This window comes from Dreissena polymorpha, chromosome 5 (genome assembly GCF_020536995.1).
Source record: "Dreissena polymorpha isolate Duluth1 chromosome 5, UMN_Dpol_1.0, whole genome shotgun sequence".
Classification (NCBI taxonomy): domain Eukaryota; kingdom Metazoa; phylum Mollusca; class Bivalvia; order Myida; family Dreissenidae; genus Dreissena; species Dreissena polymorpha.
The window spans coordinates 32,451,069-32,474,162 of record NC_068359.1 but is presented as its reverse complement, the minus strand read 5'-3'; the positions used below and the strand labels follow the sequence as shown (position 1 = coordinate 32,474,162).

The 23,094-nt window shown below is 36.0% G+C and overlaps 1 protein-coding gene across 23 annotated transcripts in view; it reads right to left on the bottom strand.

Moving 5' to 3' along the window:
• The window catches only part of LOC127881760 (protein pigeon-like), a 238,277-nt gene extending 215,601 nt beyond the window's left edge, over window positions 1-22,676 (bottom strand). For all 23 annotated transcript variants that reach the window (XR_008050260.1, XR_008050262.1, XM_052429864.1 and 20 more), the window contains exons 1-14: window positions 22,517-22,676; window positions 20,657-20,733; window positions 19,224-19,277; window positions 17,715-17,784; window positions 14,803-14,862; window positions 13,184-13,339; window positions 11,725-11,771; window positions 10,525-10,698; window positions 9,161-9,207; window positions 7,575-7,615; window positions 2,075-2,238; window positions 1,344-1,404; window positions 752-829; window positions 87-179 (exon numbers count right to left, since the gene is read on the bottom strand). Coding sequence is in view for 21 of the 23 variants with exons in the window: in XM_052429864.1 (XP_052285824.1) it covers window positions 87-179; window positions 752-829; window positions 1,344-1,404; window positions 2,075-2,238; window positions 7,575-7,615; window positions 9,161-9,207; window positions 10,525-10,698; window positions 11,725-11,771; window positions 13,184-13,339; window positions 14,803-14,862; window positions 17,715-17,784; window positions 19,224-19,277; window positions 20,657-20,733; window positions 22,517-22,619 (1,225 nt within the window). In the remaining 2 variants the exon portion in view is untranslated. The remainder of the gene's footprint in view (window positions 1-86; window positions 180-751; window positions 830-1,343; window positions 1,405-2,074; window positions 2,239-7,574; window positions 7,616-9,160; window positions 9,208-10,524; window positions 10,699-11,724; window positions 11,772-13,183; window positions 13,340-14,802; window positions 14,863-17,714; window positions 17,785-19,223; window positions 19,278-20,656; window positions 20,734-22,516) is intronic.
• Window positions 22,677-23,094: the final 418 nt, after the last annotated feature.

Sequence of the window (23,094 nt, the reverse complement as noted above, 5' to 3'; positions counted from 1 at the left end):
TAAGGACTTTAGACTATAGATTAAATAGATAGATCAGTAAGGACTTTTTAGACTATAGATAAAATAGATAGATGTTAAGTACTTACTGTGCAGTAAAATGTGGTTGCAGGGTTCAAACTCAATGGAAACATTGAGAATATGAACAAAATATCCCGGCAACGTCACAAGAATGGTATCAACTGAACAGAGAAAAACACATCATGGTAGCTGTGTGACAGGAAAAAACTGTAACATTTATCCTTGCATAATATAAGTATTCATTAAACAGAAGTTGATGTCACTAGAAGTAGTAAAGAAATCTACATCTAAAACTCTGAACAGAATATCAGCCTTCAAAGCACAATTGTGACAATTAGCCTCCACGATTGAAGCAGATTTTGTTTTATTAGGTTCTATCATTCATTTGTGAAGCAGCAAGTAATATATATAAGCCACGCTCTGGGATAACATGGCTTTATGCGTGTGCATAAAGTGTAGTCCCTCATTAGCCTATGCAGTCAGGGAACGCACTTTCGCCTTTTATGGTATTTTTTGTTTAAATGAAGTTTTATGGTATTTTTTGTTTAAAGAAAACGCATTTCACGCATTCATTTGAGACACAGCAAGAAAAACATATCATACGAGAAATGTCCGAATATGATTACATAAAATGTTGTAACACATCTCATTCAATGGCAGTTGATATCAATTTTAGTAGATGATGTTCTCCCAAAACAAGCAGCAAAATGCCGAACTTATGTTAAATACATACCGTGCCAAGCAAAGGACAGAGTAGCCTTCCCCTGCATGTGCTCAGGAATATTTGATACACAACCATGAAGAGTCTTTGCTGTAAAACATAGACAACATGTTCTCAAGAACATTAGATAAACAACCATGAAGAGTCTTGGCTGTAAAACATAGAAAACATGTGCTCAGAAACATGAGATAAACAACCATGAGGAGTCTTGGCTGTAAAACATAGAAAACATGTGCTCAGGAACATAAGATAAACAACCATGAAATGTCTTGGCTGTAAAACATAGACAAGATGTGCTCAGGAACATTTGATACACAACCATGATGAGTCTTGGCTTAAAGCATGCGAGTGAAATCTCGTCACAGATAAGCCTGTGTAGTTTGCACAATCTAATCAGGGACAACATTTCCAATTTTATGTTGTGTTTGTTTTTCATTTAAATGAAGTTTTCTTTAAACAAAAATTTCAGTCTAGGGAAAAACTCCTTCCTGATCAGCCAGTACATTCTGCATAGGCTAATTTGGGACAACACTTGGGAACACACATGCATTAAGCCTGGTTTTCCCAGAGCATGGATATTATCTAAAATAATCTGCTTACATACCATGATGCACCATGCAGACATAGTAGTTAAGTTCTGCGCTGTCAGTCTCACTGCTCTGTCTCTGCAATGAATGCTTTTGTAATAATTTATTCTGTTATGTTTGCTTAAATGATTTCAATGCAAATTTCTTACACAAACCTGGAAATGTTTAAGTGACCTTGACCTGAAGCTAACACTGTCCACATACTATTTCATATGTTTTCAAGCAAGTTTGCCATTTCCTAAGTTTCATAAAAACTGGTAAATGCAAACAAATGTTTCGGAACCTCTCACCTGGAATGATCCAGACTGCTGAAGTGGATAGCTCCTCTGTAGAGGGGATGTACTGAACAGGGAATACCCCTCAGTAGAGATGTACAGGGCAGGGGAGACCACTCAGTAGAGGGGAGGTACGGGGCAGGGGAGACCACTCTGTAGAGGGGAGGTACGGGGTAGGGGAGACCACTCAGTAGAGGGGGGTATGGGGCAGGGGAGACCACTCAGTAAAGGGGAGGTACAGGGCAGGTGAGATGACTTATAAGAGGGGAGGTACGGGGCAGGGGAGACCACTCAGTAAAGGGGAGGTACGGGGAAAGGGAGACCACTCACCTGGTATGACCCAGACTGCTGTATTGTAGAGCTCCACTGTAGAAGGAGGTACAGGGCAGGGGAGACCACTCAGTAGAGGGGAGGTAGGGAGCAGGGGAGACCACTCATTAAATGGGAGGAACGGGGCAGGGGAGACCACTCACCTGGTATGATCCAGATTGCTGTAGTGGAGAGCTCCTCTGTAGAGGGGAGGTACGAGGCAGTGGAGAGGATTTTGAGCGTCTTTCTGGTGGGCCCACATAACTTTGGTAGCACAGGCAGAATGTTCCATTGCTCAGTGTCAGTACACATGCATTTATTGTTGTGTCTGCAAATCGGGAAGGAAAATATAAGCAACCAATCTGCTGAGCACATTACAGGTATCTAGCAATTATAAGCACAGAGATCTAGAAGTAGACTACAATTGTCAAAGATTACAAGAAAGCTTATTTAAGAAAGGTCCTCAACACCTCCGAATCTGAGAGAACCGTTCCATGATGTGTGATCACACGCAACTCAAAAACCATGTATAGGAATTTCGCTGGTGTATTAATCTCGTTTCACTTTCAATTAAATTTTTATCATCAAAATGGCATAATAAATCATTCTAGCCTAACAATTTCGTTATTTAACTGGGGACAAATGAAAAGCAATGTCATTTGGTTCTCCCAATACAATAATGTCCTTTGGCTCATTTTTATAAAAACAAGTAGTAAGAAAGAAAAATAAAGATATTTGTTATAGTCATACATTTTTATGAGTTAATTCGCATACAAATCAGGAAATGCTACACAATCACCCATTAAAAGCGGATTATCCAATCAGAATGCTGCTTTGATGTGAAAATACTTAATGTTGGAATTATTTGCAAAATAAAGACATAAACAATGTGAAAACAAAGATATGAATATAATACCAGGTAAGTGTTACACAGATAGGTTTATATGCTTGGCATGAAAGCCTGAACAAATTGCTAAGGTTCATGGTCCAGGTGTTAAAATATTACTCATCAAACTTATATGTATTCATCACTTTTGTGCGCCTATTTTTTTAAAGTTCTTATTAAATGCTTGAAGTACATACACACAGCTCAAAGTTCTTCCTGGTAAAGAAAAAAACCATTTTTTTTAAATATGCCCTATGTGTTTCCATAAAATCCAGGTCAATAAACCTTTTACATTGCAACACTCATAATACCTATCAAACTGGCCATCAAATTGTGTGTCTTATGAATATTGTAGAGAAATGCTCAAAACAAAAACTACAAACAAGAGGGCCATCAGGCCCTAAGGCGCTCACCTGAAAGCCAAAGGAACTAGACTATTCTAAAAAATGCAAGCTGATTCATGAAGATTATTTTGGACCAAAAAAGTGACTTTTAACATGTTTTTCTATATTTGACCGTGTGACCTAGTTTTTGAGCTCATATGACCCAGCTTCAATCTCTGGCAAAATTTCATTGGGACAAATGTTCTGACCAAGTTTCATGAAGATTGGCCAATAAATGTGGCTAATATAGTGTCAACAAGTTTTCACTAAAGCCATATTAGGACAACTGCCCCCCCCCCTGGTGGCCATGTTTTTCAACAAACCATAACCATTTTCAAACTCACTCAAGCTATTGTTAGAACAAATATTCAGATCAAGTTTCATAAAGATTGGATAATAAATGTGACTTCTAGAGTGTTAACAAGGTTTTGTAGTAAATAGCCATTTAAGGAAAAATGCCACGCCCCCTTGCGGCCATGTTTTTTTACTCATCTCAACCATTTTTGAACTTAGCTCAGATATTATTAGTTCAAATATTCTGACCAAGTTTCATGAGCATTGGACCACAAATGTGACTTCTAGAGTGTTAACAAGGTTTTACCATACAGTAAAGCCATATAAGGAAAACTACCCCGCCCCATGGGGGCCATGTTTTTTATTCAACTGGAACCGTTTTCGAACTTGTCCAAGATATAATTGGGACACATGTTTTGACCAAGTTTCATGAAGATTGGACTAACAAGGGCTGTTTGTAAAACATGCATGCCCCCCATATGGGCTGTCCGTTGTAGTGGCAGCCATTGTGTGAATACGTTTTTTGTCACTGTGACCTTGACCTTTGACCTAGTGACCTCAAAATCTATAGGGGTCATCTGCGAGTCATGATCAATCTACCTATGAAGTTTCATGATCCTAGGCGTATGCGTTCTTGAGTTATCATCCAAAAACCATTTTACTATTTCGGGTCACCGTGACCTTGACCTTTGACCTAGTGACCTCAAAATCTATAGGGGTCATCTGCGAGTCATGATCTATCTAACGATGAAGTTTCATGATCCTAGGCGTATGCGTTCTTGAGTTATAATCCGAAAACCATTTTACTATTTCGGGTCACCGTGACCTTGACCTTTGACCTAGTGACCACAAAATCAATAGGGGTCATCTGCGAGTCATGATCAATCTACCTATAAAGTTTCATGATCCTAGGCGTATGCATTCTTGAGTTATCATCCGGACACCATTTTACTATTTCCGGTCACTGTGACCTTGACCTTTGACCTAGTGACCTCAAAATCAATAGGGGTCATCTGCGAGTCATGATCAATCTACCTATGAAGTTTCATGATCCTAGGCGTATGCGTTCTTGAGTTATCATCCGGAAACCATTTTACTATTTCGGGTCACCGTGACCTTGACCTTTGACCTAGTGACCTCAAAATCAATAGGAGTCATCTGCGAGTCATGATCAATCTACCTATGAAGTTTCATGATCCTAGGCGTATGCGTTCTTGAGTTATCATCCAGAAACCATTTTCCTATTTCGGGTCACCGTGACCTTGACCTTTGACCTACTGACCTCAAAATCAATAGGGGTCATCTGCGAGTCATGATCAATATTCCTATGAAGTTTCATGATCCTAGGCCCAAGCGTTCTTGAGTTATCATCCGGAAACCACCTGGTGGACCGACCGACCGACATACCGACATGTGCAAAGCAATATACCCCCTCTTCTTCGAAGGGGGGCATAAAAAATTGGGAGGGGTCATCTGCCAGTCATGATCAATCTACCCATGAAGTTTCATGATCCTAGGCGTTTGCATTCTTGAGTTATCATCCGGAAACCATTTTACTATTTCAGGTCACCGTGACCTTGACCTTTAACCTAGTGACCTGAAAATCAATAGGGGTCATCTGCGAGTTATGATCAATCTACCCATAAGTTTCATGATCCTAGGCGTATGCGTTCTTGAGTTATAATCCGGAAACCATTTTACTATATTCGGGTCACCGTGACCTTGACCTTTGACCTAGTGACCTGAAAATCAATAGGGGTCATCTGCGAGTCATGATCAATCTACCCATAAAGTTTCATGATCCTAGGCTTATGCGTTCTTGAGTTATCATCCGGAAACCATTTTACTATTTCGGGTCACCGTGACCTTGACCTTTGACCTAGTGACCTGAAAATCAATAGGGATCATCTGCGAATCATGATCAATCTACACATGAAGTTTCATGATCCTAGGCGTATGAGTTCTTGAGTTATCATCCGGAAACCATTTTACTATTTCGGGTCACCGTGACCTTGACCTTTGACCTAGTGACCTCAAAATCAATAGGGGTCATCTGCGAGTCATGATCAATGTACCTATGAAGTTTCATGATCCTAGGCCCAATGCGTTATTGAGTTATCGTCTGACAACCATCTGGTGGACGGACGTACCTACCGACTGACCGACTGACCGACCGACATGAGCAAAGCAATATACCCCCTCTTCTTCGAAGGGGGGCATAAAAATGTGACTTCTGGAGTGTTAACAAGGTTTTACTTTAGCCATATAAGGAAAACTGCCACGCCCCCTGGCGGCCATGTTTTTCAACCAACCGGAACCATTTTCGAACTCGTCCAAGATATTATTGGCACACATGTTCTAACAAAGTTTCATGAAGGTTGGACTAAAAATGTGACTTCTAGAGTGTTAACAAGGTTTTACTATAGCCATATAAGGAAAACTGCCACGCCCCCTGGCGGCCATGTTTTTCAACCAACCGGAACCATTTTCAAACTCGTCCAAGATATTATTGGGACACATATCCTGACAAAGTTTCATGAATATCGGACAATAAATGTGACTTCTAGAGTGTTAACAAGGTTTTCTATACATTAAACTGCCACGCCCCCTGGTGGCCATGTTTTTCAATCAACCGGAACCATTTTCGAACTCGTCCAAGATATTATTGGGACACATGTTCTGAGTAAGTTTCATGAAGATTGGACAATAAATGTGGCCTCTAGAGTGTTAACAAGGTAAATGTTGACGACGCACGACGCACGATGCACAACGCACGACGCACGACGGATAAAAGGCGATCACAATAGCTCACCATGAGCACATTGTGCTCAGGTGAGCTAAAAACATGTTCAAATTGAAAGCAGGCAGTTTTGAATAGACAATTTTAGTAATGGAAAGGCAAAAAATTACGCTGCACTAAATTATTTCACAGGAGAGTCTGATGGTCTGGTCTTATGCTGGCAGCTAACAGATTGTAGTGTAAAACAGTGTTATTTGAATTATTCTTTAATTAGACACAATCTAATGACAGGAATTTAGTTGCTTAAGGATTATTGGTACATGGTGTCAACACACCGCATGAAATAAATTGTTGCAGTTTTTCCTTTGGGTTAAATATTTGGGTAAATCAATTGACATATTTTAAATTTTCAAATGCGGAACATCTAGGTGTTTCTTACTGCATAAATGAAGATATTTTCTGGAACAGCTGATGTGTTCAAAACTTGGATCAATTCAATTATTATGCAAGCACACTTTATTAAGTAAGTTGTTTTAATTTGAACAAAAAAAGGACATATTTGTGATATTTTTGTATTATTTATTCTAGAATACATTATTTGTGGCTCATATTAAAGTGCCGCCTCAATTCAAGGCAGGGAATTTGCATGAAACAAGAGAAACACAATGCCCCCTATTGCGCTGTTTTGAAGCCATAAATTTGACCTTTGACCTTGAAGGATGACCTTGACCTTTCACCACTCACAATGTGCAGCTCCATGAGATACACATGCATGCCAAATATCAAGTTGCTATCTTCAATATTCAAAAAGTTATGACCAAACTTTAACGAAGGTTAAAGTTTTAGGAGAGAAAAATACAATAATATTTGACCTTTGACCTTGAAGGATGGCCTTGACCTTGACTTTTCACCACTCAAAATGTGCAGCTCCGTGTGATACACATGCATGCCAAATATGAAGTTGTTATCTTCAATATTGCAAAAGTTATCAAAATTTATCCAAGGTTAAAGTTTTGGACACACACATACAATGAATGAATGACTGAATAAATGAATGACAGACAGACAGGCTAAAAACAATAAACCTCCCATCTTTTGATCTGGGGGCATAAAAAGCCTTAAGGAGAGGCAACTCCCAGCAACCCGGAGGGTATCTAAAAGTTGGATTTTTGCAACTTAATTTGTTAAATGTCCCACACAATTTTGTAGGTTAACTACACCTGTGAAACTCATGCATAATAGTTAATTATTATTTTGTCACTTCATAGAGGTCTATACATAATCCATCTCTGCAGTATGTTCATAGCAAAATGACAAGTACCTGTCTGATAAAAAGAACGAATCACAGTAAAGGTACTTGCCTGGAATTCCACTGCAGAAAGGAATATCTGCATACGAACATCTGAAACACAAGCAATCATTTTAAGTGTTTTCTAAATCTCTGTACCTCGCTTTGACATATATATATATATACATATATATATATATATATATATATATATATATATATATATATATATATATATATATATATATATATATATATATATATGTATATATATATACAGGGATCATATTTTCCCGCAACATCAATCGGTCCGGATTTAAATGGGGAAAAGGTGTCCGAAAATTCATATCCGAAATCATGACAAATTACGTTAAATATATACCATTGATTTTGCTATTCATGCAGATGGTATAATAAATGTACAAGTTTAATTCCCTTAGCATTATTTTTAAACGGAACATACTAGTATTTAATTGACATTGGTTGTTTCGTGTGCTGTTTTATCTGACTGTTTTTCATCGTTGTCAATATTATTAGTCTGTGTAAATCTATACCGATGTTTTAAATCGTTGTCAACTCGATAATAGCTTACAAACATGCATTGAACCAAACAAATGTCAGTGCGTAGGTTTGTAACTGACAATAACAAAACCAAATAGTTAAGAAATAATTCATGTACGTAATGGTTTGTAGTCGAATAACCCACGGCCGATAGTTAAGATGCGTAGGGATTGAATGATTTGAAACCACGCATCTAAACTTTCGGTCGTGGGTTATTCAACAACAAACAATAAAGAACACGAATTATTTCGATTCTAACACGATTTTTACTGAAGATTTATACAATGTATATTATTTTTCTTGTGTAATATTTTATGTAAAGTTCCGCCCATAAAAATAACTTTCGGCTGTTCTGTCGATCAGATCCGCGACTTTTATTTATTTATTGCCGAATTATTACGCTGATGAATGTATCGGCATATTTTGTTTAATTACAGCGCGTGCTTTCAGTGTATAAGGTCCGCCCACAATTATTGCAGAATATCCGATTTTCTTCTTTGTTTATATGACAGTTTACTGTATCATGCATGAAATGCACAATTTCCACGACAATAACATCTAGGTTTGTATCTCCGAAGTAACTGCCAACGATTTTATCCTGGACGAGTACACCTTACTATTGTGCTAGGTATAAGCCAGTGATATTGATATTGACACGGGGTTATTCACGCGTGACTAATACACAGCCGCGCGAATCTTCGCTACTTGGGGCCATACTCTGATACTAGGCGGCTGACGTGCAATAATCTGGTCCTGACCGGTTTAGAGACTGCAGCGAATGGTTTATCACACCTAATCGAGATAAGAATGTAACTAGGGTGTGCACTGTGTAATAGATTTCGTGACATGGGAATTTTAGCAAACAGAATCAGACCGACTGTTTGAGATTTTTAATCGGTCTTTCATGACCTCAATCGGTCTAGAACCGACAAAACCGACAAAAATATGATCCCTGTGTATATATATATTTATATATATATATATATATATATAAAAATTCTTACACAAAGCAATAGTGGTATTGATTACAATAAGTGAATTTTATCACTTGATTAAAATCGACAATTTAGTGAATGTTTCCAAACATTTTATTTTTACCTTCCACTTAATTTTCTTGTGATTGGGAAGTTCAAAGGAACATCAAGCTGAAATGGTATGACATAATTATATATCATATATCATTCATTGCGTAAACAAAGTCCCTAATAGGACAAACAGCTAACTAAGTTTTGCAAGGGCATGTCAGATACTTGTCACAAAGTATTAAAACAAAGTTTAGAAAAAATTAAAAAACAATGAAACATCATAAATATTGAGCAAGGCTAAATAAATGTATTGTATTATTTGTCAATGTTGTAAGGTAAGATCATCAGATTAAACAAAGTACATTTCATGAAATGTAAAGCATAATTGCAGTCCACACAGGTAAATAAGGGACAAAACTTTCTACCCTGACTGAGTTTTTTGTTTAGAAGAGAGTGTGCAGTGGGCACAGATAAATCAGGGACGAAACTTTCTACCCTGAATGAATTTTTTGTTTAGAGGAAAATGTGCAGTTGACACAGATTAAACAGAGACAAAACTTTCAACCCTGACAGCATTTTTTGTTTAGAGGAGATTGTGTAGTCTGCACAGATAAATCAGGGACGAAACTTTCTACCCTGAATGAATTTTTTGTTTAGAGGAAAATGTGCAGTTGACACAGATTAAACAGAGACAAAACTTTAAACCCTGACAGCATTTTTTGTTTAGAGGAGATTGTGTAGTCTGCACAGGTAATTGAGGGACAAAACTTGCAACCCTGACTGCATTTTTTGTTTAGAGGAGATTGTGTAGTCTGCACAGATTAATCAGGGACAAAACTTGCAACCCTGACAGCATTTTTTGTTTAGAGGAGATTGTGTAGTCTGCACAGGTAATTGTGGGACAAAACTTTCTACCCTGACAGCATTTTTTGTTTAGAGGAGATAGTGTAGTCTGCACAGGTAATTGAGGGACAAAACTTTCTACCCTGACAGCATTTTTTGTTTAGAGGAGATTGTGTAGTCTGCACAGATCAATCAGGGACAAAACTTTCTACCCTGACCGAGTTTTTTGTTTAGAATAGATTGTGCAGTCTGCACAGGTAAATGAGGGACAAAACTTTCAACCCTGACTGAGTTTTTTTGTTTAGAGGAGATTGTGCAGTCTGCACAGGTAAATCAGGGACGAAACTTTCAATATCAAATAAACTTTCTATTTGGAAGAGATTGTGCAGTCTGCACATGTTAATCAGAACAAAACCTTCAACCTAGAATGATTTTTTTGTTTAGAAGAGACTATGCAAACTGCACAGTTTAACCGTAACAACATTTCACGCACATGCATTAAGTCCCGTTTTCCCTGAGTTTGGTTAATTTTTTTCTGAAATTGAGGTGAAAACTTCCCATACAGATCCACAAATTCCAGCCTTCACTACCTACCACATTCTCGTGATGTGCGTTGCTGTAGAGCTGAATGCAGGTCAACATGGGCGGTCTCTGGTTATTTGGGTCCTTGCGCTTGTGAATGTAGAACAGCGTCTGCGTGGAGCTGTCCCACTGGCACCAGACAAACTTCTTGCCGATCTGCTCCGTGTTGGGCTGACCTCGCATGACCTTGAATGCATGCGACAAAGAGCGCCAACATTATGGGTAGTATAATTATGCAAAATTATTAGGGATGGCAAAATTATTCGAATATTCGAATATTCGATTGAATGGTCAGCATTCGAATAATAAAAATGATATTCGCATATTCGCATTTTTATCCAAACGTAATTTCACCAAAATTGAATGACTTGCGAACCGCCTGCTAAAAAGCAACCAAATCACCTGGGAGTAACATATTTGACGTGACGTTCTTCGTGTCAAACTGATAACGCGGCCCGTATCAGTGTTGATTGCGCAATGCAATATACACGCTCTAGGAAAGGCCCCGACTGTTGTTTGACAATGGGATGCCAATTAACGGTTTCAATTGACTGGCGAATAATAATTAAGTTTTGTGATCATAGTATGTACAGCCATTAAAATGTGTGAATTACTAAAATCGCGCAATGCAATATACTTACTATAATAAAGGGCCCGAACTGTTGTTTGTCAATTAGGTACCAATTAAGGGCTTCAATTTTCTTGCGAATAATAATTTAGTTTTTGTGATCACAGTTTGAACAGACGTTTAAATATGTGAATTTCTCAAAAGTAACAGATGATATAAAAACAATCATCAAGGAATCTTAATTCAAATCTGAAAATGCCACCAACCCCTTCTGCAGTATGGAATACTGTACAAGCAGCCTCGTATTTAGCAAACGGATATAACTTACAAACCAATGGAAATTAACACATAACAAGGTAAAATCAATCCAGCCGTTTTATGCGAATATTCGAATATTCGATTGAATGAATTTGCGAACATTCGAATACCAATATTGGTATTCGATGCCATCCCTAAAAATTATAATTATTTGTGTGACTGATACATGCATCAAAGACACCCCCGCCACCCCCACCCCCCCCCCCAAAAAAAAAATAATAAATAAATAATAAAATAACTCCCAATGTTTAATGAAAGAGACTTATTGAAAGTGATAAAATTCGTCAATCATACATACAATAACATTGATCACATCTATTCCTTACCATGCCATTTGCAGCTCTGGCCAGGGGTATCTTGTATAATCCAATAGCTGAAGTTAAATAATTTATGACAAATGAACGTCCGTTATTGTAATAAGACCACTGTGCATTGAACAAACGAGTACAAGTATATTATGAAATGTATTTTGCACTTCCTTATAAGCATAAAGTTTTAAAGTGTAGAATGGTTTTATTTCTTAAAAAGAAAAAAAAATGTTCATGTATATGTACAGAAAACTCTCCTTGATGTTATGTAAAATCCATGGGTTTTGTCAATCAGAACACTCAACATTTACGCAATATAATTTAATTGTAAAAATACCAATACACTTCACAAATACTGTATTTTTATAACTGTATGATTCTTTCATTTCATTTTTCTTTTTTTCATTATAAACTGCGTATAAACAGACCTAGAATGCGCGACACTCATAAAAGAAGAGGTTCTTCACATGAAATAGACTCAAAAAGTGTCTGAAAAAACTTTTCTGGCTATCAAGCAAAGAAAAACAAGTTAAAACTAAACCTATGTATTACATATTATAGTTAGACAGTTAGGCCCTTAACCAAGATCCATATACTTATTATGTGGACTATATTTAGCGCCACATAAATAGTAACATAAAAAGTAATTCACATGAAACCTCCCATTCATATATTGAGTCTGTCTATGGAAAAACAGGGCTTAATGCATGTGTGTTAAGTGTCATCACAGAGTAGCCTGTTCAGTCCGTAGAGGTATATCAGGGACAACACTTTCTGACAAATCCAGTTCAGGCAGAAAGTGTCATCCCTGATAGCCTGTTGGGACTGCACAGGCTGATATTGGACAACACTTGACACACATGCATTAAGCTGTTTCTCTGAGAGCGTGGCTCAAACTTTTGTTATATAGGCAATATCCATATAAAAATAACCATAAAACTTGCATAAAACTTTAAATATGAGTCGTGTTCTGAGATAACTTGACATAATGCATGTGCTTAAAGTGTCTTCCAAAATTAGCCTGTGCAGTCTGCAGAGGCTAATCAGGGACATCACTTTCCGCCTAAATTGGATTTTTGCTAAGAAGAGACTTCATTTAAACGAAAAATGTCATAAAAGGGGAAAGTGTAGTCCCCGATTAGCCTGCGTGGAATGCACAGGCTAATCTGGGACAACACTTAACGCACATGAATTACGCCTGGTTTTCTCAGAACGCGACTCATATGAAAGCCTAATTCTGGAAAACTGGGTTAAATGCATGTGATATGGCTAATAAGGTACGACATTTTTTAACTAGACTGGATTTTCTTTTAGAAGTGACTTCCTTCAAACAAAAAATTCTGTAAAAAAGAAAAAAATATGTAAAAGCGAAAAGAGTTGTACCTCATTAAGCTGTTCAGATTTCACATTCTACTATTTACCCAGATGCATTAAGCCCAGTTTTCCCAAAACGCAACTCTATAATACTCGGCCATACATTCCCTGTGCAGCATGACCAGCATGTAGGTCTCCTTCTCGACTGGCTTATCCTCGAACAGGAACTGCACCTTGATGAACGTGTGCCGCTCCAGGTTGAGTGAGAACACCCGCGGGTTGGCTGCCTTGATCTCCGCCAGGTATGCATTGTACGTCTCTAGAGTAGTATCAAAAATTGTCAGAAGTCCATTTCAGTGGGGGTTTTTCATTAAAATTTGGGTCTGGAAGGGGGACCCATCCCAATGGAAAAAAAGTATCTATTTTTATGTCAATTATCTCCAAGTCCAGCTCTATAAGTTGAACCTTAGAAGATACCATATTGAATTCACTTTTATTATCAATTTCAAAGTATTTGTAAGCATAAAACCAAGAACATGAATTTTCCAATTAAAGTATTAAAAAATGCAATATTTCCCAATCCATTCACAAAATGGTGAAAAAACGCTGCATTTATAAGTAAGAAACAATAATATGTTTTATGTCGTTAGAGTGGGATCAAAACAGTTTGAACACACGCGGGTTTGCAGCATAGATCTCAGCAAGGTACGCATTGTTCGTCTCTAGAGTATATAGGATCATAACAAGCCAGAAGTTCATGTGTAAGTAAAAATAATATTTAGGAATGTATTCACCGACCAATTCTTAGACTTAGGTCTGAAAATGAAGAATATTCTTCTACTTGTTTTGAGCATGGCAATTAACACATATCTCTATATAATTCTTTGTTAAGAACAATATGTTAATGATATCAGCAACATTTTTAGCCTATATATACGCAAACTCTAAAGCATGTTTTCTTGGGTCATAGTCTATTCTTTTTTCTTACGTCTAAGAATGTGTTGGTAAACACTGGCCCTAGACTGGCATTGTACCCCAGTACAATGTTTTTTTTCACCATTTGGGAATGGGTCTTGGTCCCTTTGGATTGGGAAAATTTGTGGCGTTTTGACTAAAATTGGCAAATTAGCGTCGTTGTTTTGCTAATAAAATGCTTCAAAATTGACAACACAAGTGTTTTCAGTACTATATTTACTAAGTTTGAACCTATATGGATGGGATTTGAACAAAATTTTGAGATCTAAAAACCTTCAATTTGGAATTTTTAGCTCCCATTTGGGAAAAATATATACTTTTTTCCATTGGGAATAGGGCCAATTACCGTACCCGATTTTGAATGAATAAGTAGTTTGTGCTTGGTAAGATTAATAAGGCATGCATTGTACGTCTCTACAGCAGAGATAAGACTAATCAGTTGTCTGTGCATTGTTGGAGTTACCATAAACTAAATGCAAACATTACATAGGGAGTGTATGTCTCTATATTGCAATCCAGGTTGATTAGTTGTGAGTGTAAAATGTTATCATAAACATATTGGTTAGAAGTGGTCTTCAAAAACGAGACAGATGGTTTCAATAATGACAAAATTTATAATATTTTCACAGACACAACAAGGTACATATATAATGTGCTAGTTAATGTATTTTTCAAACCCAAAGTACTCAACATATTTACTAAAAATATTGGAATTTTATTCAGAGTAATCTACCTTTAAAAAATCAATGTTAATTAAAACTCTATCTAAAATTGAATTACTGATAGCTTAAAGTTTCGAGCCCTGACCTTTTCCAGTAGAGCGCTCAGTGCTTGATGATGTGCTGTTTCTTGACACCGTTGTGAAAGCTGGAGTAAATAATAACACAGAATCATGATTAAACAAGGGCTGTTTGTAAAACATGCATGCCCCCCATATGGGCTCTCCGTTGAAGTGACAGCCATTGTGTGAATATGTTTTTGTCACTGTGACCTTGACCTTTGACCTAGTGACCTGAAAATCAATAGGAGTCATCTGCCAGTCATGATCAATGTACCTATGAAGTTTCATGATCCTAGCCATAAGCGTTCTTGAGTTATCATCCGGAAACCATTTTACTATTTCAGGTCACCGTGACCTTGACCTTTGATATAGTGACCTGAAAATCAATAGGGGTCAACTGCGAGTCATGATCAATCTACCTATCAAGTTTCATGATCCTAGGCATAAGCATTCTTGAGTTATCCGGAAACCATTTTAATATTTTGGGTCACCGTGACCTTGACCTTTGACCTTGTGACCTGAAAATCGATAGGGGTCATTTGCGAGTCATGATCAATGTACCTATGAAGTTTCATGATCCTAGGCATAAGCGTTCTTGAGTTATCATCCGGAAACCATTTTACTATTTCGGGTCAACGTGACCTTGACCTTTGACCTAGTGACCTGAAAATCAATAGGGGTCATCTGCCAGCCATTATCAATCTACCTACGAAGTTTCATAATCCTAGGCATAAGCGTTCTTGAGTTATCATCCGGAAACCATTTTAATATTTTGGGTCACCGTGACCTTGACCTTTGACCTTGTGACCTGAAAATCAATAGGGGTCATCTGCGAGTCATGATCAATGTACCTATGAAGTTTCATGATCCTAGGCATAAGCGTTCTTGAGTTATCAGGAAACCATTTTACTATTTCGGGTCACTGTGACCTTGACCGTTGACCTAGTGACCTGAAAATCAATAGGGGTCATCTGCGAGTCATGATCATTCTACCTATAAAGTTTCATGATCCTAGGCTTAAGCGTTCTTGAGTTATCATCCGGAAACCATTTTACAATTTCGGGTCACCGTGACCTTGACCTTTGACCTAGTGACCTCAAAATCAATAGGGGTCATCTGCGAGTCATGATCAATGTACCTATGAAGTTTCATGATCCTAGGCCCAAGCGTGCTTGAGTTCTCATTCGGAAACCACCTGGTGGACGGACCGACAGACCGACCGACCGACAGACCGACATGTGCAAAGCACTATACCCCCTCTTCTTCGAAGGGGGGCATAATACAGTTCTGAAGAGAACAACGTAGTGTTTTGCCTACGAACAGATGATCATTTATTAACAGCAATTGAGCCTCTTTCTAAGAAAACAGGGCTTAATGCATGTGCATAAAGTTTTGTCCCAGATAAGCCTGTACAGTCAGCACAGGCGTACAAGGGTCAACACTTTCCACTGGATTTTTGCTAAGAAGATGCTTCTTCTAAACAATAATACAATAAAAGCAGGAAGTGTCCTCCCTGATTAGCCTGTGCAAAATCCACAGGCTAATCTAGGATGACAATTTAGGCACAAGCATTAAACCTTGTCCTCGAACAGGGAGGCTCAATTAAATTCAAATTATTGCCAGTATTGACCTGATATTTGTAAACCTAAATAGCATAAATACAAACTTGAATTGTGTCTTACATTCATACTCGGTTTAAATCATGAACATGTTTCATGAAATAAACGAATATATAAAAATATGGTAATTGGAATTCTTATGTATGCTGTGCTCTGGAAAAAAATGGGCCTTATGATTGTGTGTAATGTGTTGTGCAAGATTAACCTGTGCAGTCCGCACATGCTTATCTGTGATGACACTCCGCCTAAACTGGATTTTTGCTAAGAAGAGACTTCCTTTAAACGAAAAATACCATTAATGTGAAAGTGTTGTTCCTGATTAACCTGTACAGACTGCACTGGCTAATCTGCGGCTATACTTTACGCACATGCATTATGCCCCTTTTTGTGAGAGTGCAACTCAAATGTATTTATCCTCAGCCAAGTACAAAAACTGATGAATTCATAATAACAGTATATAATCATATTCATTCATAGCAATGTTTGTCAGATATGTTGAAGAGCTGTGCCATGTTTTTGCTCTAGTCAAATACTATTTGCAAAAACAATTCATTTTAAAGGAAATAAAACAATCCACATTCAATATAGAGTACAAGAAAAACTGATAAATTCGTGGCCACACACTAATACAGCTTTGACAACAGCAGGTTAATTATTGTGTGAAAACAAAGACGGGATTTCAATAGATTTTCAAACCAGGAGTCAAATGACCATGTGCTAGAAAATTTAGGGGGTCAAAGAAGATTAAATAATATAATAATAATAATAATAATAATAATAATAATAAAAATAATAATGTCAAGGGTTATTTTGTTTCTACATATATATTAAATTTTACTTATATGTTTCTTTGATTAAATTTTAGTCAAATTCTTTGGAAAAAAAACACCATCTGTGTAACATAAAATACATTTTTGAAGTTTCATTCATGTTTGCAGTTGCATCAAAATGATACAGGCAAGATACTTTGCTGGAGTCAAAAATGAAATAACTGCAAAATGCTCACATAAAAAGCAGGATTTTGCGCCAATTAAAATTCACATAAGACTAATAATATGAGCTGAGCTCTGGGAAAACAGGGCTTAATGCATTCTAAAAAAGTGTTTTTCCAAATTAGCCTGTGCAGATCTGGGACAACACTTCCTGCTTAAACTAGATTTTCATTTAGAAAAGACTTCATTAAAATTAAAAATTGCATAAAAGCAGCAAGTGTCATCCCTGATTGGCCTGTGCAGACTGCATGGGCATTAATCCCTATTTTCCCAGAACTTGACTCAATTATAAATTGAATCAATGTGACTCAGACGATGCATACAAACCTAAGAGTGTCTGTGACTGGTTTACAGAGGCTGATACCACAGATACAGGCTGGTTATACACGTGTATCACCTGTGTAACATACAAATCCAAATTGTCTTGGGAAGAAAACAAGTAAAATGTTTTTAACAAGCTTTTTAAAGGACCACTAGTGATTACTAGGTATCAAATACCAAAATTCAAGGTTTTGAAAGTCCATCAAATTTTTTCAGGTTTCCTTTAATCTAAATATAATTATCAGCCCTTCTGACCTTTACAGGCTACACACCAATGTGAACAGTTATGAAACCCGGTCACCGATGGATCATTCCTGTGACATTGGTGAAAATCTTACTGGTACTAAAGGAGAATAGCCAAAAAATAGGCAAAGGAAACCTTATAAACTCAAACCTTTTTTCCTTTTTAAGAAGGGGCATATTATGTACAAAATATCACATATTGTCCTTAAACTACCAAAAATTAATATGGTATGCTAAAAATTTAGATTGGTATTTTAAATGAATCTTCATTTGAAATGCCCCTTTTCAAACAATTTGTATGCAAACAAAATGCCATTGATTTCTGTTGCAATTTTGTCAAGGTTTTTATGTCAGAGTGAACTTAAAACATAATTATAAAATGTGCTAAAGATACCTGTCCGCAACATTCTGAGCCAATTGTTAATCATGCTTTTAATTTTAACAAGCTGAACAATGAACATGTTTGACCTGTGACCTGAAGTGTTACCTTGACAATTTTTTCACGGGTTGACACACCTTCTCCACAAGGTGAACACTTTTGATAAATTATTTTAAGATAGCATGATGAATTATGAAGTTACAGGCAGTACAAGCTGTTTAATGGCTGATTTCAAACTTTGACCTTTATGTGTGACCTTGACCTTTGAGGTAGGGAGACGGTTGTTTCACATTACACGCAGTCTAAACATGGTGAACATTTGTAGTAAACCCTTGTAAAATTACGTGAAAAATGTTTTACTAACAGATTGAACAAGCTGTTTAATGTTATGATTTATCTTTTGACCTCTAAGTGTGACCTTGAAATTTGACGTAGAGAGATGTTTTTAACAATCAAAACGCTCTCTTCTCATAGTGGTAATATGTGGTGAGTTTTTTTTAACTGCATGATGGCTGACAAAAAAACACAGTCCAAACATCTTTTTAATGGCCATATTTGGCTTTTAACATCTATTAAAGTGTGACCTTGACCTTGGAGATAGAGTGCCTGGTATTTCATGTGACATGCGGTCTCCTCATGGTGGTAATTTGGAGTAAGTCATATCAAAATTGTTATATTTACAGTCTCAACAAGATTTTTAATGGCCATATTTGACATTTGACATAAATGTGACTTTGACCTTTTAAGGTAGAGAGACGGGTATCATACGCCTTACTGCGTCTCATGATGGTGCACATTTGTGTAAATTTATTTTACAACTGCATTATGAATGATGCACGCACACATTTATGACTTCTATATGTAGCTTTTAGCAAGTGGATAATAATGCCTACCTGGAAATTCTTGGAAACGGCGTTGTACAGCCCAAAATGTGTAACCAATGATCCCTATAACATAACACAGAAATGTAATACAAATAAACATAAAATATGGTAAGTAAATATGGTCAAAATCCTGCGTGACACAGAACGTTGTATCACGCTTTATTGATCTTGGTTTTGATCAAAATTGTCATCTCTGGTAAATCTATTTTCGAAGAGTGAAGTTTTATCTTCAATAACACACGTACATCAACACATGACGTATGGAAAATCACAAGCAAAACGTATGAACCAATTTACCCTTTACCACTAAATACGCATTTTGACGCATTTGTAGTACCTTAGAAAGTTAAATTTAATTAAAGGCCTTTCATACTAGATCCAAGTTTAAAAGGTTTCAGTTCCAACCCTTAGATACTGACGAGCAGCAAACAGCATAAAACCAGACTGCGAGTCAACTTCACACAAAACTGTGTTTTGTCAATTTTCTTACTTCTCTACATAAAAAAGAAGACCATTATTCCTTTATTTTTATTTTGTCAACTTGTCAAAGTTTTATTTTATTTTTATATTTGTTAACCACCTTGACTCATTTTTATTAAAACATAAACAAATAATATAAACATGTTGGCTAAAGTGTAGTTTCAAGACAACCAAGGTGTCCATCTCCAAAAATAAGCATGATTTAGCATAAACAATGTATTGTGTTCGAGTATTGTTATGTGGCAGGTAATATTAGAAACTTTTACAATACTAGTTTGCAAAACTACTTACAATTGGCCTATATGATATATATAAACTATCTGTGTTTAAAGTTATTTGCTAACCTTTTAAATTAATTGCTATTCAACAACATTTTCTTAGAAATGGTGTTTTAACAAACATAATAAGCAAAATATGCATATAATCCAAATCATGCTTGTTCCATGCCAGTTTTGGTCATGACTCTTAGATTTGTTATTTCTTAAATCCTATCCATTTGTTTTTAGACTGTCTTTTTGCGACATACACATTCACTTGTTACTAGTCGTCTACAATCGCAAATTTTTTGCTTTGATCTAAAAAGAACATTTTCATTTAATGTTATCTTTGAATTGAATATAATACCAACTCTACAGGTGGAATAAGAATTAAATTCATGACTTTTTGTCTCTTGTATTTGTAGAAATTTAGGGTTGACGCTCCCGTAAAACAAATTTTGAAAGAAATTTAAGGTCTGCATTTTAATCAATTTAAATTCAGGACAATAAATTACTGAGGATAACTCTGAGGAAACATTTGCACAGAACACCATTGAACTTCTTATAGTTTGTTTCTACCAGGATTTAGCCTAGCTACACACGATGCCCATGAAACTGTTTGATTTGCTAAACATTTCCATGTCTGATACAATTGGTTGAACTAAAATCCACTTAACTTCATGTCACATCACATTTTCTGCTTACCTCATTTGCTTCAGACACTTCTTCCCATGTGAAAATAATTCCTCCATCTTTCTCTTGGTTCAAAAGATGAACACCACCTGTCATTGGAAATTGGAAACATGTCATTGGAAACAAAAGTAACAAATACTCCAACCCCAGTGATTTTTTTTTCACTTTTTACAGCCTGTGCCTTTTTTATTTAAAAAAATAGTGCACTAGACCATGAAATTGGGAAAAATTAACCATTATAATTATTATAAATTACAGTATACCAATTGTTTATAGGTGCATGTTTTAACTACTTTCTAAAATCTATATTATTAAGTACTGGAAAATTAAACTGCTGTATGATAAATTCAATACACCAATGATTGAGTTTTTTTAAAGTTTGACTTTGGGAAATTTTGGCCAGATTTTGGGAAAAAATGTTAATTTTTGCCATTGAGAAACAAGCTTTTTTTACTTTTTCAATAAGGAAACAAACTATAAAAGGTTGTCATTTTGTTCCAAAAAAACGGTTCTTATCTTAAATGAAAACAAATTAGGCCCTGTGTGAATAATTATTGAGGTTCAATCTCTAACATATAACATTCAATAGTTTTTTTATTAAATGAATTTATTCTCATGTTTAGACTTTAAAAAAAAAAAAATATTTCATTACATATCTGAACAAAACAGCCATTCTTTAATAATTTTACATATGTTTTTGTATGATAATACCCAGCTAGCTATACATGGCATCTTGATTGCTGTAATGTTAATATTTAATTTACGGGTACCCTATTCACAACAATAAAACAATTATACATATATATTTAATTAAGCTTTTTACTTGAAATATTATCATATTTGTTGACCTACAGTCAGTCAACCAGTTAAGAATAACCAGGCAAAATACGTTTATTCTTTTGACCACAATAATTTTTTTCGGGATTTAGTGTCAATGTGAGAAGATGTAAAAATAAAGGGTAAAAATTATTTTGTATGATAACAGGTAAGGCCAGACGGCATATGCAGTTTTTTTGTCAAAAATAGCCAATTAAAGTTCACCCTTCGTAAATTATTAGAAATCATTCAACTGACAGAATTAGTATTTTAAAAAAATTGTCATGGCATTTGTTTTCAATCAGCAAAATTTTATTTGAAAATAATAAAGCCTTCTATATCCATATGCACATTTCAATCATAACTCATTCAATCAGTTCCGGTTAACTTTTTGCCGCATAGATGCCCCTGTAAGCATAATCATACAAAAGCTTTCTTGCTAAAACTTTGTTAGTTTATTCCTTTACCCAATGTATACCTTACACACTTATCATTTTGTTTTTATTGGGGCATTATGGAAAATTAAATACAAATTAATCAGAACTGCTGATTATCCAGAACTGGTTGACAAACTGTAGTTATGTATCAGTGTCAATGCCACTGTAGTTGCTTATGTTGGTACCTATTTGCAGAGCATAAATAAAATAATATGCTTACTTCACCAAGTGTCAATATACAAGTTAGTCCAAATAATTAGACGTAATCGGTACTAAGTCGATGTAAATCGACCTCATATTCATAGGTGTCGATGTAAATCGACCTCATATTCATAGGTGTCGATGTAAGTCGACCTCATATTCATAGGAGTATATACAAGTATATTGACAACTTATGAATCACAAAGAAAACACCTACTGTATTACTGTAAGCTTTTTTAACTCATGAACATTATGATTTAACACTTTCTTATATGTTTGCGCACGTAAAACAAAATGTTAATGAAGAGTTTTTACGATACACTCAAAAGATGGCAGTATAGTCTATACTGTCAACTTCTGCATGTAATTGTAATTGTCGCGAAAATATATTACATTTGAATAAATTGAAGCAACTTACGTTTGGCATGCGCTGAATATGGCGCCTTCAGTTTTGAATTCCTACTTGCAATAAATTCGTCGATTTCATCACGAAGGTTTCTTATTTTCTTTAACTCAATCATAGCTTTAAGATATTTCTATTTCCGTATTCAGAACCATAACAAATGTCAAAGGTCAAAGTCTATAACATCAAGATTAACATACACTATTAAACTCAGACTGAACACACGGTTAGCTTTACTTAATCGATTGCTTTTAAACTTCGCAGTATTCTACACAGATAGAAATTTTTAATAACTCTTGAGTGAATTTAATGCAAAAAATGACCATTTTTAGACTATTCAACAAGAGATGTGTGTGCTGTAATAAAAAAACTTTTTAAATAATTTCCCTAAAAGATATTTAAATATTCATTTTAGTTTTGATAGTTTAAAACACGTGTTTGATATATAAAAAAGATTAAGTAGGATTATCTGTTTTTATTTTCTGATAATTCTTTATGGAAACTTGCATTGCATGTCCTGCCTCACTGCGCCTAAAACCCTCATCCCAACTATTACCAGAAGGCTGAATTGCTTGTCTTCCCATACTGCTTCT